The sequence below is a fragment of the Theropithecus gelada genome, chromosome 3 (assembly GCF_003255815.1).
Source record: "Theropithecus gelada isolate Dixy chromosome 3, Tgel_1.0, whole genome shotgun sequence".
Taxonomy (NCBI): Eukaryota; Metazoa; Chordata; class Mammalia; order Primates; family Cercopithecidae; genus Theropithecus; species Theropithecus gelada.
In genome coordinates this window covers 128478077-128495446 of record NC_037670.1, presented here as the reverse complement: position 1 = coordinate 128495446, position 17370 = coordinate 128478077, and the positions used below count along the sequence as shown (strand labels likewise).

Sequence of the window (17370 nt, the reverse complement as noted above, 5' to 3'; positions counted from 1 at the left end):
TCCTTTGCAATTTCTCTGCATTTCGTTTGTCCTGTACAAACATTCCAGTGTTTCTGTAATATTTGACTGTAATACTTGATGCTATTAAGGTAAATTATGTAAATCATAGAAAATAGCTTGAATGCTAACATTTCCTAATAATCTTACTATGTTTTTTTCTTAACAACAACTGAGATTGTGAGGCATTCCATTCCAAGGATGGTAAAGGAGCCTTACTTAATGCCTACTTCGCTGATGAATAGGTCAGCAGGGATGCTGTTTGATAGAGGCCGACTCTTTTCTAGATGCTAAGAGCGTCACGGCCGTGATGCTCAGTCTCCACTGGTGCGGTAAATGAGATTCTCAAACACTACTACCCCTGGTGTGGACATATTACTGTTCTGCCATCAGACCACTCTGCGTAGATGCCTACTTCAGGAGATTTTTTTAAAAACTGTTTTGGGATGTTTCATGTTTGCAAAGAGTAAAGTTAACCTGTGATTTTTACTAGCTGTACTACTGTTGTAAGGAATACCAATATTAATTATTACCAAGGATACTAAAAAGCACAGCATATTTTATTTTACTGCCCAGGGATGAAAGATTGTTTTTCTTGTTCTCATCTGTAAAAGAACAGTGTTTTCCCCTGCTATTTTCTCATCTTCTCTAAATCTGCTGTTAAATTTCTTAGTGTAATCTCTTTGCCTTTGTGAAAGTATCAGTCCAGCAGTAGGCATTTTTACTGAACTCTAGAAAAATGAAACCAGTGCCTAAGGGTGACATGTAAAAAACTGCCTAAGGGGTTTAAAAATTTGCATAAATTATGCTTTCTACTCTTGTATAAAATAATACATTAGTACTTTATTTTTGTGGGTAATATTTTATAATTACCTTTCTCAAAGCTTAGTGTTACTTCCAATAAGTTTACTAAATGTATATCCTTTATTCACATTTTTGGGGAAAATATATTAAACCCCAATAAATTTTATTTAACTTGGCAGATTTTTAGCTGACAACACACAAAAAAGTTTGTATGGATATGTGTTTGCAAATGCATGTTTAAGAGATTCCATACTACTAATATATAGTGGCTGTATAGGCAAATTTGTGCATTAGATAGAACTTAATGACTAGATTGTTTAAATGAGAAGAGTTTTAATAGGAACAGATTAGGAGATAAATGATTTCGAAAAAAATCTTCATTATGGAAATGTGTGGTACTTTTAAAAATACTTCTGGCTGGGCACAATGGCTCATGCCTATAATCCTAGCACTTTGGGAGACTGGGATAGGAGGATCATTTGGGCCCAGGAGTTCGAGACCTGCCTGGGCAACATAGTGAGATCCTGTATCTACAATAAATAAATTAGCTGCGTGTGGTGGTGCGCGATTGTAATCCCAGCCACTCTGAAGGCTGAGGTGGGAGGATCACTTGAGTCAGGAGGTCAAGACTGCAGTGGGCTGATTGCACCACTGCACTCCAGCCTGGGTGATAGAGCAAGACTCCACCCCGCCAAAAAAACAAAATCTATAGAAGATGATTAAAAGACATGTTGGTGCTTAAAGAGGGTTTCCAGTAAGAAATTGTCTTGATTCCTTGTCAGCACACAATGAACTGGAGATTTTTGAAGGAGACTGGCCACACCTGCCCATCTATAGACATACTGCAGTAGCTGGTGCTGCAGAGAAGTCTTTATCTTTTCTCCTCCATGAAAAATTAGGGTTCTTAGGCCCAGGTAGTCTTTAGAACCTGAGTGCTCCCTCACCTTTGGTCACTCTGAATGGTGATGGTTAATTGAATTCTTAGAATCAAAAGTAATCATGCCTCCATAGTTAACAAGAAAGGGAACTAGGTTTACCCAGAGCTGTCTTATCTACTCCCTTGGGGTTAAATGCTGTGTGTATGTTGGTGGCTTTTGAAATACGTATTTCTAGCACTTATTCTCTAGTTCTCCATCCAAATTGCCAGCTGAAGCTGAACTGTACCTAGATGACCCATATATGTCACACACTGGTGTGCCCCGAACCAAATCATTCCCTAAATCTTTCCCTGGGTTTTCAGCCTTACCTAGATTTCAAAACTAACCATTTATTAATTCATCCATTACTAAGCACCTACCATGTAGTATACACATTATTAGGTGCTAGAAAAACCAAGATAATATACAGTTTCTGGTTTTTAGTTTAGCTAAATGGAGAAATTATCTCTGAACCATCTCATTTTCTCCCCTTCATTTACTTGGTCAAGTCCAGTCTATTTTTCCTCCTAAATACAAATGTCTCTTAAACATATTCCTTTTTTTCCACCCTCACTGATATTACCTTAAATTGGTAGCTTCCTTATTAGGCAGTTGCACCAGCTTTCCATCTGTTCTCCTTGTCACTAGGCACTTGCTGGTTCATCATCCATATAGTCATCGGCATAAATCTTGAAAAATAAATGTAGTCTTTCTTTTCTGGTTACACTTTTTTTGATGAGTTACATTATCTACAGAACCAAGTCTACATTCAGTAGCATTTATTTCAAGGTCCTTCATAATTTGGCCCCAATTTCTACCCCTTCCTTCATTCACCATATATACCATTCACAATAAGCTGTTTCCTCTCTGAAAACACACTAACTTTAAATGTTTTTATATTGTTGCATATACTCTCCCCTTACAACTATCGAACCCTCTTTTTACGCATCATGGTCCATCTCCCAAATGTCATTTCTCAGTGAATCTGCACTTTGCCTCCCTCCCTTTTAGTTCATTTTCTTCTCTATAATCAGATAATTATGTTTATGCATATTATAATACTAACATAGCACTCATTTTATGTCATTTCCGTTTTATGTGTTTGTCTCCAACTACCCTGATGTTTGAGGGCATAGACGATGTCTGTTCATTTTTGTATCTCTTGCACAATGCCATCCATGAACATGAGAGTCATTCATTGAATGACCTCCCATTCTCCTTACATGTAGTTATGGTCTTTGTGGTTGCTAAAGATTTGCAGTCAGTTTGCATGCTAAAAAGTTCCAGAGATTAGAGGCTTTATCTTCAGTTGCTCTATGTATAAACATACATGCTACTTTTTGTTTATCTGAGCCTATTTGAAGACTAGCAAACCACTCTCCTTTTTTTTTTTTTTTTGAAATGAAAAATCATGGTGGTGATTTAAAGTTGAACTGCTTTGATGATATTTGCCTATTTCTGCCCTGTGCTGCATTTACCACCTCTGCTTTGTGTGTGTAAAAATGTCAGTTGAGCTCTCTTGATATATGCCATGAACCGTCAAGTCTCCTGAATTCAGATCAAATGTGGTGCTTGTTGGGTTGTGTGGAACTCATACACTGACATTTCATGTGTTAAGTTCGTTTATTTAAATAATTTAGTACGTTTCAGATTGTGAAGCTCCTCCAGGACAAGCAGGATAGGATATTTCATAAGTCAGTGGACATATAACAACCTGTGAACGTATAAAAATAATGAGCATGTTAAAAATTAATTACAGTTGTAAATTGATTTTCTTTTGTTGGCAGAAAGAACAGTTTATTAGCCCAAGAACAGGTTCACACTGTTTTTACATCAAGCATTTCCAGCTGAAGCTTGTTAGTGGCTGCCTCTCTGATTAAGGAAAAAAAATCCTCACTGTGGTACATGAACTCCTATTGTTATGACATAAATAATCAGCTCATCCCCTACACAGATGAGAACAAAGGACATAATAGTACACAGAGCAAAGATTAAACAAATATCGTATAACCCCATTTAAGATGTAAATCTACAAATATTGTACACATAAAGAGATTTTCATTTTTCATTTTTCTTTGTGAATGCCTCAGTCACAATGTAAGACCTAGTCAAAGGAAAAGGAATATATACTGTGGCTTATGAGTCAGATAGATTGATTATTTTAAGCTAAGGTGAAATAACATACGTTAAGCAGTGTCAGAATGCTGCTAATGTGTGAAAGCTAGGGAAGTACTATTCTCTTTGATAACAGGATGCTTCTGATTTTTAGGGGATTTGTTTAAACTGAGGAGGACAAAATAACAATTTTTATTTTGAGGAAAAACATCAGTGGAAAACATGACTAAAAACTTAGTAGTAAAACCACTGACTTTTAATACATTTTTTAAAAACAAAAACAAAACTTTGTTCTGTATTTTCTAACATGAAATCTAAATCCTGACTTTGAAAAAGAAAACCCACTCCCTAGGCTACTTTTTTGTTCATTTGAGTTTTATTCATTTGACTTTGAGCTTGGCAAAATGGACAAGAAAAGCAGCTGTGGAAAGCAGTATATAATCCCCTAAAATCTGAACATTACTGACAATAGAATATATCTTCATAGGGTGTAGAAACCCAGAAAGGGAGCTATAATTTTCCCACAAAATTTAAATTTACCTAAATAATTAATATGACTTTGCTTGAAAATGATTCTAGGGTTTCAGAAAAAGACCTTTTCATTACCCTTGCTTTTAATGTATTTTAATATTTTATGAGTTGTAGTTGTGAATGTTTTTGTAAAGAAACTGCTTTGGGATACCATCTTCAATGTAATCTGAAAGTTTCTGAATTTAAGAAATCATGCTTTCCCCCAACCTTAAATTTACTTTTTTTTTCTGTTTTTGAGACAGAGTCTTACTCTGTCGCCCAGGTGGGAGTGCAGTGGCACAGTCTGCTCACTACAACCTGTCTCCCAGGTTCAAGTGATTCTCCTGCTTCAGCCTCCCAAGTAGCTGGGACTACAGGCATGCACCACCACACCCAGCTAATTTTTGTATTTTTAATAGACCTGGGGTTTCACCATGTTGGCCAGGCTGGTCTTGAAATCCTGACCTCAAGTGATCCGCCTGCCTCGGCCTCCCAAAGTGCTGAGGTTACAGGTGTGAGCCACCGTCCTTGGCCAATATTTACCTTTTAAAAGTTAAACCTTAAAAACAGCAATTTAATGTTTAATGTAATATATAATCTGACTTATGAAAAATTAACCTGTCATTAGGTTAAATCAGTTCCACATTAATGTTTTACTTTTGTGACATCAAACTCACACATCTAACAATTTTGTTCACAGTATTGTTAATTGTTACTTCTCAAGGTTATTCTATATCCCTGTGGCAGGAGGTTTGCCTATACTGTATTGAAATACTTCTTTGTCCTTATTGCTACAATTTCATTTAAAGCTTTTTCTTTGTTTTACTTGCATTGCCTGCTCTCCTGGGTTTCTTACTTCTCCAGCATACTAATAGTTATCGCCTTCACTATAGAATACAAGCTGGAGTTGTCATTTCCTTCTTCCATAAAGCTTTCCTAATCTCTTCCAACAAAATTATCTCTTTGTATTCTACAGCTCCTTGTTTGGGGTAGTATATAATCCAATATGGGCTTTGGATGCAGATAGTATTCAAACCCAGTGCTGTTCTTAACCATTGTTAGCTTTGTGACCTTGAGCAATTTACTAACCTCTCTGAGGTGGTGTCCTCATCTGGAAAAGAGAGATTTATTTATAGTAATCATGGGAGGATTTTTGTGAGAACTGAGGATGCACAATGTCTGTCATAGAGCCTGGATACAATAATAAATTCCAGTCCATATACCACTAATTACCATGATCATTAATAGTACTAATTAGTTCCTATAGCTGTCTTTCCCTGACCCCTGCCCCTCAAGTTTTGTCCATATCCTCTGCTAGAACCTGAAGGAAGGAGTGAATGCCAAAATACATAGGTGTCGTTCTCAGGAATTTTGAAAAACAGCAGAAGAAAAGATAAAAGCACATAGACTCATACTGGGGTTCTTTATTCACAGTAGCAGTAGTCTTGGCAAACCATTTTGTAATCATCAACACCCAATGTGAAGTATTATTTTGGCTAAATGTTTTTAATATATTAAGTATTCTTAAAATGAGTGCTTAATTTAAAATTTGTTGTTACAGCTCTAAAATGTTTTCTAGTAAACCTTTAGCACGACATATGTGTTGTATTATTTTTCATTAGGACTTGTGGATTAAATATTTGGGAACATTCATTTGTGTGGGTGACTGACTAGGGACTGATAATGCCAATTGTCCTTTTATGATGTCTCTTTCCTCATCTGTTAAGTGAGGTATTGATCTCCAAAGTTTCAAGTCCTGATGGGCAAGCTCAGAATTTTATTGTGCAATTATTTTTATGTTGAAAATTTTATATTTAATACATTTGAAGTGCAGTTGGCTTTTATAGCCCCAAAACAAATAAAAACAACTTTTATCTTCAAAAAAATATATAAAGTAAGAATTTGGAAAAATAGAACACTCAGGTTGGGATTTATATAGTAATACTTTTGCTATAATCTTCCTTTGCTATAGAGGAAGGAGTAAGTTTTAATAGTCACAGGTTTGTGGCAACTTTGTAAGGACCTTTATGGACTCACAGCATGAAACCAGTAGCTACAAATATTCCTTGAGTCTGAGCCCCAAGTCATAACTAATCATCTGCCTTTAGGAAAGATTTAAAAATACTTACAAATAAGGGTTAAAAAGTGTTTTTATTTTTATAAGTAGATTTTTGTAGCTTCATAGCTGCTTAAAACACTTTGAGATAAAATTTATTCTGAAAGTTTTCAAGGTATTTCTCAAAGTCATCTATATTTTGAGTACGTTATTAGTGTTTTATTTTTTAATTAAGCTTTTTTGAGATAATTATGGATTCACACACAGTTGTAAAACATAATATGTACCCTCTCTTCCTTTGTGTCCTTTACTGGTTCTCCACAATGGTAACATCTGGCAAAGCTATAGTAAAATATCACAACCAGGAAATTGACATTAATGCAATCTACTGATCTCATTAGATTGATCTCATTAGATCAGTTGATTGCATTAATGTCAATTTCCTGGTTGTGATATTTTACTATATTCCCTACTTCTATATGTATTCTTTTGTGTACATCTATATATATTTGGTTATATGAAATTTTATCCTGTGTATAGTTTTGTTAATTCACCACCACAGTCAAGACTGGTTCCATTATCACAAGGATTCTCCGTGTTACTCATTGAGGACCATACCTTCCTGTCTCCCTCGCCTTCCCCAATTCCTGTTAACTGCTAATTGCTATCTCTAGAATTTTGTCATTTCAAGAATTTGTTTAAGCATAATCATATAGTATATAATACTTGGGAATTAACTTTTTTGAGTCAGGATAATTCCTCAGATTCATCCCAATTTTTGCATGTATTAATAGTTCATTCCTTTTAATTACTGAGGAGTGTTCTATGGTGTAGATGTACCACAGTTTGTTTAACCATTCACCTGTTGAAGGATATCTGGGTTCTTTCCCGTTTTTTGGCTACTACAATTAAAGCTGTTGGGAACATTTATGTACTGGTTTTTATGTGAACATGCAGTTCTCTGGGATAAATGCATAAGTACAATTGCAGGGTAATACGGTAATTGCCTGCTTAGTTTTATAAGGCATATGTGTTTTACCACTTGAAGTGAAGTATGGAAACCATACTTTAACTTTCCCACTTTTTCAGATACTGTCTTGCGTATCAAAAGGTGTTAAAATGTTTAATCAAATGTGATTTAGAAAACTCATGAGGAGATATTCTCTTGTATTTATCCAGAAATCTGCTGTTTCCACTGTTCGTTCTTTCACTTTTATTATTTTCTTTTGTTTGAAGAAATTCCTTTTGCTCTTCTTTGAAGATCAACTGCTAGTGACAAATTCTCTAGTTTTACCTAGTTCGAGCATGTTCTTTATTTCCACTTTATTCATGAAGGATAGTTTTGCTAGATACAGAATTGCCAGTTCTTTCATCAGGATTCCTCTTTAATCCAGGGGAGGAATGAGCCTACCTGGGTAGCCTTTTGTTGCTGAGTTGTGGATTGGAAAGTGCTGGACTTGGTTCACCTTTCGCTCTTGGGTGGGGAATTCTAAGACTCCCGCCCTCTATATTGTTTCTGTAGCCCTAGGGTCCGTAAGCAGCCCACCTACTTCTTTCTACCTTTCAGAGTCCTCTTTTGGTCACCTCTTATATTATTTCCAGGATTTATAGTTGTACTTAGCAGGAAAGAATAACAAATATGAATCTATGCATCATCCTGTCTGTGTGGGAAATTCTTCTGTATTTATCTTTTTTCTAACCCTCTGTCTAGGCTGTTTGTTCTTGAAATGTGTTCCATGGTAATTCAAAGCTCAATTGAACAAGAAGCTTTCTGTAAATTAGTGCTAAAGAAAGATTACAGAATGTTTTACCATTATTATTTGCAGAGCTTTTTTTCCAACAGAGATTAAATCCTTCTAAATCATTAATTTATTTACTGCAAAGTATTTCAATTTATTATTCCATGCTGGAACTAGAGACTTTGTGTAAATCACTCCCTGCATTCGGGGACCTAACAACAGGAATGACTGTTGTGTATCTCTTTTCTCTAAGTTACAGATGTGTCACTGAATAAAAAGGGTCAAAGTTAATATACTTAGCCATAGAAGACTATGTTAACTCTCTTCTGTGTATCTTCCCATTCATTAAAATTGTCAGGCGTACTCTCATTATGGATTTCTACAAGTTTCCAAACTAAGAAAGCTATTTGTCTTATCTTGGCTTTCAGCAATATTTACTGTCCCCCAAAGACCCCTGTATCCCTTGGTTGCCCATCCTGTTCTGTGTCTTTTTCCTTTATAGTACAGGTCTCAGGCAGTTAGATGGGAAAGGCTCTGCCCCACCTCTCCCTTATTTATACATATACATTCATACACATGAAACTGAGACACCACGATGAATCTGAGTACTCACTGTCTAGAGACTTTTTGTCAGGTCCACGCTGACCATATCAGACTATGTAGGTATTAATACTAGCCTAGAGATTTGAGTTCATCATATTGTCATGAACATTTAAAGTGGAGCAAGGAAGTAAATAAATATTTTTTCTGATCCTATTCATTATTTATTTATGAGACAGAGTCTCGTTCTGTTGCCCAGGGTGGAGTACAGTGGCATGATCTTGGCTCACTGCAACCTCCACCTCCCAAGTTCAAGCGATTCTCCTGCCTCAGCCTCCTGAATAGGTGGGATTACAGGCACATGCCACCACGACCGGCTAATTTTTTGTATTTTTAGTAAAGACAGGATGTTGCCCTGTTGCCCAGGCTGGTCTCGAACTCCTGAGCTCAGATAATCTGCCTGCCTCAGCCTCCCAGTGTGCTGGGATTACAGATGTGAGCCACTGCGCCCAGCCTTATTTTAAAATGCACAGTACCTAGAGTAAGTCCTTAAGAGTTTCATGGATATGTAGTTGGAAATAAAAATTAGCTAATTTAAGGATTGGATAATAGAGAGGAAGGTGAATATTCTGCTATTTATGCATGTATAGAAATAATTTTTAAAGTTTTATATGTATTTTTCCAGAAGTTTTCATTTAGTAAGTTAATAAACTAATACGTTTGAGATTCAAAATGTTGACTCCACTAATTAATCTTTGTGCTTGATTTTGTTTTCAATTTTACTCTAGCAAAATTTTAATAAACTGGGAAAGTACCTTTAAATATTTAGTACATTTGTTCACTCCTTATTATTATTATTTATTTTTATTTTTATTTTTGAGACAGAGTCTTGCTCTGTCACCCATGCTGGAGTGCAGTGGTGTGATCTCAGCTCACTGCAACCTCCACTCCCTGGGTTCAAGCATTTCTCATGCCTCAACCTCCCAAGTAGCTGGGATTACAGGCGCGCGCCACCATGCCTGGATAATTTTTGTATTTTTAGTAGAGATAGGGTTTCACCATGTTGACCAGGCTGATCTAAAACTCCTGGCCTCAAGTGATCGACCTGCCTCTGCCTCCACCTCCCAAAGTGCTGGGATTACAGGTGTGAGCCACTACACCTGACCTGTTCACTGCTTTATGTAATAGATATTCTCCTGAATATCTGAATAACAAAAGACTGAAATGAGTTTTTTTAATGTGAAAAATCACGTTCTAATTTAATTGCTTTTTTTAGATTTAGTTCTTTTAATGTATTAGCTTTTCCTAAATTAGCCCTACCCGTAAAAAAAACTGATCAGTCATCTTATTAATATTCTGGAAATGCCTTTTAGCTGCTATATCTTCAGCTGAAGTGATATTATATCCTTTGCACAATTTACATGATTAATCTAGCCATGGAATCCTGGTAGAACTGAAAGTGACTTTAAGGACCTGTTTGTTCCAACTTTCTGCCTTTGGATATTTGTTATAACTAATGTGCTAAAAGTAACAAACTGCAAGGCATCTGAAAATATTCTTAAGACCCTAACTTAACTATATTAAAGACAGATTTTTTGTTTTTCTCTGAAAAAATTGTGGAAAAAGTAATTTAGCATACAGTTTCAATTAAAGAATCTAAATATGTGAGTGTTTGAATTAACAGGAAAGTATCAGTTATGAGAAATATAAGGAAATGTCAGTGGCAAAGTACAAGGTAATTAATGTTTTCTTCTGTATTAAAAAAAGTACTAAGGAGAACTGCCTTTAATAATAGAGTTCAATGCATGATTTTTCAAATAGCTGTTACTAACCTATTAGCAAATGAATCCCTCACAGAAAAATAGAAAGGGTTGAAGTTAATATACTTAGCAATAGAAGACTGTGTTCACTCTTTACTACATATCTTCCTATTCATTAAAATTTCAGGTCTACTGTCTATTATAGATTTCTACCTGTTTCCAAACTGGGAAGGCTATTGAATTCGTCTTGTCTTGGGTTTTAGCAATACTTACTCTCCCCAGAAGACTTCTGGATCCCTTGGCTGTCCATCCTGTTCTGTGTCTCTTCTCTTCATAATACCGGTCTCAAGCAGTTAATCTTGTAAGAGATATGAGCTCAGGGCCTGCATTTTATCATTATTATGTGAACCTTTCTTTAAACCTCATTTCATGTCTGTTTTGTCTGATGTTTAACATATTTTCATCATTGTTCTTTTTATTAGAATTTGTGTGACATATCTCAATTTTGTCCTTGACCTTTAACTTTCACATATGCTTCCATTTTATATGTATCTTTTTTAAACAAAATGCAGTTTGATTTTTTCGGTCTTTTTATTTGAAGCATTTCATTTACTTTTAATACAGTTGCTAATATAATTTTGTTTCTGTTATCTTGTTTATGCCATTTGATGTACCTTATTTTTTTTTCTCCCATTCTGTAGATTGCCTTGTCATTTTATTGGTTGTTTCCTTTGCTGTGAAGAAGCTGTTAAGTTTGATGTAGTCTCATTTGTTTATTTTTGCTTTTGTTTCCTGTGCTTTTGGCAGCCTATTGAAAAAATCATTGCCAAGACTAATGTCAGAAAATTTTTTTCTCTATGCTTACTTTTAGGAATTTTATTGTTTCATGTCTTACATTTAAGTCTTTAATCCATTTGAATTAATTTTTGTGTATGGTGTAAGATAAGAGTTCATTTTTATTTTGTGTGCATGTGGACATCCAATATTTCCAATACCATTTATTGAAGAGACTATCCTTTTCCCATAGTGTATTTTTGGTGCCCTTGTTAAAGATTAATTGACCTTATATGTGTGGTTTTATTTCCAGACTTTCTGTTCTGTGGATCTGTGTGTCCATTTTTATGCCATTACCATACTGTTTTGATTACTATAGTTTTGTATTAATAATATACTTTGGAATCAGGAATTGTGATACTTCCAGCTGTGAAAAATGCCATTGGAATTTTGATGGGGATTGCATTGAATCTGTAGATTACATTGGTAGTATGGATATTTTAATAATAATAATTCTTCCAGTCCTTGAACACAGGTATCTTTTCACTTATTTGTGTCTTCTTGAATTTCTTTCATCAATGTTTTTTAGTTTTTAGTGTATAAATAATTCACCTTCTTGATTAAATTTATTCTTACATGTCTTATTCTTTTTGATGCTGTTGTAAATGAGATTTTTTAAAATTTTCTTTTTTGATAGTTCATTGTAAGTGTATAGACATGTTTGTTGATTTTTGTATTCTGCAATTTTACTGAAAGCATTTATTCTAACAGTTTTTTGGTGCTCATTTATAGTTATAAATATTTAGAACATCCCTGTGTGGCTGAAAGATTATTACGATGATTTTTAGTTTTGAAAATTGAGGTCCACAATGTTTAACTGACCAATCTGAAGTCTACTGCTAGCAAGTGGCAAAAGATAGATCTTACTAACTTTGAATTTTTTTTTCTCTTAAACTATGTTCTCTCTCTTCCGAAATTAGAAGATTAAGTATGGAATCCAAATGGGCCCAGTGGTGAGAATGGGAATGAGATAATTGGATGATCTTAATACCTTAAGTGACAGCCAGACAGCTCCACCTCTACGGTGGATGCAAACTTGTAGCATATAGCAGATTTCTAAGTTAAAGGGCAAAGAGTCTTGCATCTTAGTACTAGAGGCATACTATTGGGTTTATTCTATTGAATTCTCCCTCTATGACTATTTTGCAGATCATCCTAATTCTTTTAGAACACACTCTTTTCAGGCAAGAGTATAATACATCTGTTAGATGTGCACTCTCTTAGCTGTGATCACAGCTTAGGCATGTTTTTAAAAAGTTTTGGAGTTGGAGTTAGGAGATTTAAGTTCTAGTCAAGTGAGTTTCTGGCACCATCCAGTAATTATCACTTTGAGCAAGTTACTAAACATCTTAGTTTTAATGTTGGTTAAATTAACAATGTGAATCTAGCAATCTTCTAATGCAGAGGTCAGCAAACCTTTTCAGTAAAGGGATACATAGTAAATATTTTAGACTTTGCAGGCTAAGAGGCAAAATGTAGGATATTATGTAGATACCTTAATAAGTAAGAGAAAAAACTCTTGTTACCCTGCACCTCATTTGCCTGGGGTAAGTCATCCCACATGGTGGGCATGCTCTGGGCTCTGTCATCATCAACTGGAGACATTCTTGGAATAAAACAAGAAGGGGCCTGGTGGGCATAACAGACAGGGTGGCCACCATGATCCTTTTCAGTCTGTCACAGTGACACCCAGGTTCCTATGCACCCTTCTTTCCTCCCAGAGAACCTAGCTGCCTCAACAAATTTCAGAGGATTGCTAGTATGCAGATCACCTTCTGTGATCCTCCAAAAACAAAACAAAAAACTGGAAAAACTCTGTAAGTTGGAAATAAAGGAGGACTTCTAAACTAGCAGAAGAGCCAAAAAAGAAATCAAAATGGACATTCGAATTAAAAGGACTATAGAACTACTTACAAAGTAGTAAAAGTAAAAAGAGATAAGAAAATATAATTACAACAAAAGGTAAGAAAGGAATGAGAAAAAGGAAAGGAAGGACAAATAGGTCAATATAAAGGTAGAAAAAAAAATTTAGAAAATTGTTAGCTATATTAAAAACAAATAGGCCGGGCGCGGTGGCTCAAGCCTGTATACAATCCCAGCACTTTGGGAGGCCGAGACGGGTGGATCACGAGGTCAGGAGATCGAGACCATCCTGGCTAACACGGTGAAACCCCGTCTCTACTAAAAAATAAAAAAAAAAAACAACTAGCCGGGCGAGGTGACGGGCGCCTGTAGTCCCAGCTACTCAGGAGGCTGAGGCAGGAGAATGGCGTAAACCCAGGAGGCGGAGCTTGCAGTGAGCTGAGATCCGGCCACTGCACTCCAGCCCGGGCGACAGAGCAAGACTCCATCTAAAAAAAAAAAAAAAAAAAAAAAACAAACAAACAAACAAAAAAAAACAAATGGAGTCTATGTATGGTCCTAATGAAAGGTAAAAGTTGTCAGAGTGACTATAAAAACAAAATCCCACTATATGTTATTTACATGAGAACTGTTTTAAATTGAGAAAACATGAACCTTGAAAGTAGAATCATGAAAAGTAACATAAGAAAAAGGCAGAGCACATAAAGGAATGCTAATATAGCTATATTAAGATTAGAAAAAAATACATCGTAAGCTAAGACATTACTGGAGAAAAAAAGGGTTATTATAATGAAAAGGTTTGTCAACAAAACGTAATTTTAAATCTGTATGTACGTTACCTAGTAACGTAGCTTAAAAAATACAAAGCAGAAAAAGATTCTGTGATAACGGAAGAATTTTAATACCTGTGTCAGTTTTGATCAGGCAGATTTTAAAAATGTAAGATTTAACCATACAAATAATGTCTGTTACGTATGTGTCTTATGTAATAGACATACATGTAACAAAGCAATAGACATGTAACAAAGCACGTTAACAGTTGCAAAATACATATTCTTTTCAACACACACACAGAATATTTATAAAAGATATTTCAAGTTGTAACCTAATTATTGATACTGAATTAGAAATTAAAGTCAGCCTTTTGAATGCAGAGCTTTGTATTTTGATGTATTAATATAAATTGTTTTTCCAGTTGAAATAATGTTTCATATTTACTGAATATAGAATTTTCTCTACATAAGATACTCTATATATTTATTATCTGTTCACCCTTTGATTTGTTAGTAAAGTAATCGCAGACTGAATACTGCATGACAATTTTCCCTTCAAAATGGTAATGGGAAATGTAGTGTAGTAAGATGATCATGGATTCTTGAATTCTTGCTAAGCCAGTAGATCTGGAATAGGGGGAAAGTTACTTAAGATCTCTAAAGCTCATCTATTTAAAAAAAAAAAAAAAAGTATAATAATGTCCACCTTGTGGACATGAGGGTAATGAGGAATAACATGAGATAGTGTGTATAGAGTACTTAGTACCAAGCAAATTACTACTGCTATTAGTGTTTTTATTATTCATAGGATGTTTACTTAGCATCTGTAAAGTATTAGTCCCAAATTAAGTGAACATTTTAATTCCTAAGACATATGATTAGGTATTACACATCACGTAACCTAAAACTCTTATTCATATTGCCACTGAACAGTTACAGGTAACTAAGTCTCCAAATGTTATCTTACTGCCATTGCTGGCTCTTTTTCCTGCTGGCCTATGGGAGATAAAAATAAGAAATTAGGAGAAGACAATGGGCACTCAAAGAATTTCAGTTCTTAGATCAGCTTCCTTTCTTAGATTTCAAAGAACTTAATATTTTAGTTGGCCTTATGAATGTTAAGTGATTTTGTACTTTAATTTTGACCTATCAAAATACACTTTTGCTTTTACTAATAATCCTTCTGGTGTTTTCCTGAGTACATGATCAGCAGTAAGTTTTAAAGCAATGGTTGGGTGCGGTGGCTCACGTCTGTAATCTCAACACTTTGGAGGCTAGGTAGGTGCATCACTTGAGCCCAGGAGCTCAAGAGCAGCCTGGGCAACATGGCGAAACCCCATGTCTACAACAAGTACAAAAAATTAGCTGGGTGTGGTCGCATGTGCCTATAGTACCAGCTACTCAGGAGCCTGCTGTGGGAGGATCACTTGAGTCTGGGGAGGTTGAGGCTGCAGTGAGCCATGATTGTGCCACTGCAATCCAGAATGGATAATGGAGTGAGACCCTGCCTCAGGAAAAAAAAAAAAAAAAGAAAAGAAAGAAAGTTTTAAACCAAGACTAAGCCCAGTTCTGAAGGATGTATTTCTTATCTTTTATCTAACCAGCTACCCAACTCTTAAAAGGGCCTAAATCCATATTATAATTGTTTTATTCCCAAAGGAGTATAGATTTTGTATTCTGAGTTATTTAGATAGAAATTCTGTAAAATGTTTAGAGAAGGAATGTGCTTTATTTGCAGCTTTTAAAGGTTTGGCAGTCATGTGTCTGAGTCACTAATGAAACAAAGCTGTCTCTAGTAGAATTCTTAAGGACTGATTGTTTGAATCAGTTGTTAAACTAGGACTCTTGGTTGGGCTGAGTGCAGTGATTCACACCAGTAATCCCAGTGAAGCAGGAAAAGTTCCCTCGTCCCCCTCGCAGGGGTAGTGGCTCGCCTCTTCAGTGTCCTGGGGCTCAAACCTCTAATGGGAGCATGCTCACGGACAAGTTGTGGAGCTCCCACCCCACAGCAGCATCTAGGGATGAATGCTTACAGCTCCTGAAGCCCCAGTGGGTGTGTGTTACAGTGTGCTCTTTTAGTTTTGCCATCTGTAGGTGGCTTGTGTTAGCTCAATTAGACCCTCTGCCGTATCGGAAGGAGAGAGGGCTTTCTGTATCCCGAGTTCTTGCCTTGGTGTACCGAAAAATCAGATCAAATGTGGGCTTGGAGAATGAGTGCGAGGTTTTATTGAATAGTGGAAGTAGCTCTCAGCAGATGGATGGGGAGCCCGAAGGGGGATAGAGTGGGAAGGTGGTTTTCCCCTGAAGTCTAGCCGTTCTTGGCCAAACTCTGTGTCGTCCCACCATAGATGGCCTGCTGGCATCTGCAGGTGTCTGCCGGTATGTTCCTCTCGCTGTCCAGCCGCTTGTGTGTTCTTCCGCCAGTGTATTCCTCTTAATGTCCAGCCGCTTGTATCTCTACCTGCTAGGGTCTGGGGGTTTTTATAGGCACAGGATGGGGGCGTGGCTGCCAGGGTGGTCTTGGAAAATGTAACATTTAGGCATGAAAACTGAAATGCCAGTCCTTACCTAGGTCTGTGGGCACAGACTTGGGGGTGGAGCACTAGCCAGGGACCACGCCCTTCTCTACCCAGCACTTTCCTGCCTTCCCCTCCTGTATCACCGACCCTTTGGGAGGCCAAGGCAGGAGAATCACAAAGCCAGGAGTTCAAGACCAGCCAGGACAACACAGTGAGACCCTGTCTCTACAAAACAATAAAAAAATTAGGTGTGGTGGGCATGTGCCTGTAGTCCCAGCCACTTGGGAAGGCTGAGTTGAGAGCACCACTTGAGCCCAGGAATTTGAAACTCCAATGAACTGTGATCAAGCCATGGCACTGTAGCCTGGGTAACAGAGCGAGACCATATCTCTAAAAAAGAAAAAAAAAAAAAAACGAGGACTCTGACAACTAGTCCTAGTTGTCAGACTAGTAAACATGTACAAATTTGTGTTTACAGATTGCAAAGTAGTCATTTTCTTTGCAGACGTTTTTTGTGATTCAGTTATGTATCTTTATCAGACTATAAGATGTTTCAGAAACAAAGGTATTACATAATCTTATTAAAACAGTGTCTTATAAAAATGTTCTCTTGTAGATTACCTCTCTAGTGACCCTTCAGCTGTTAACCCTGGTTGGCCATGACGATCAGCTTGATGGACCAAAATATAAATGCACAGTGTCTCTAGACTTCATCAGAGCTATTGCAAGGTAAAATGTCTTGAATTATGTAAATGAGATACTAAATATAAAAATTAGTGTTTTCCTAATGTAATGTCATTAGTCATGACATTTAAACATGAAAAAAATCATGTATTTAAGTGCCAAGAATGAATAACCGCTACTATAGAATGAACTTTCTCAAATTTACAAATGACATATAATTGGGAGAAATAGCTAATATGTTAGAGGACAAAAATCAAGA

The 17370-nt window shown here is 36.2% G+C and overlaps 1 protein-coding gene across 1 annotated transcript in view; it reads left to right on the top strand.

The window, feature by feature from the left end:
- The window catches only part of ORC5 (origin recognition complex subunit 5), an 84508-nt gene that overhangs the window by 50968 nt on the left and 16170 nt on the right, over positions 1-17370 (top strand). The window contains exon 13 of the mRNA XM_025380965.1: positions 17044-17156. Within this exon, the coding sequence (XP_025236750.1) occupies positions 17044-17156 (113 nt within the window). The remainder of the gene's footprint in view (positions 1-17043; positions 17157-17370) is intronic.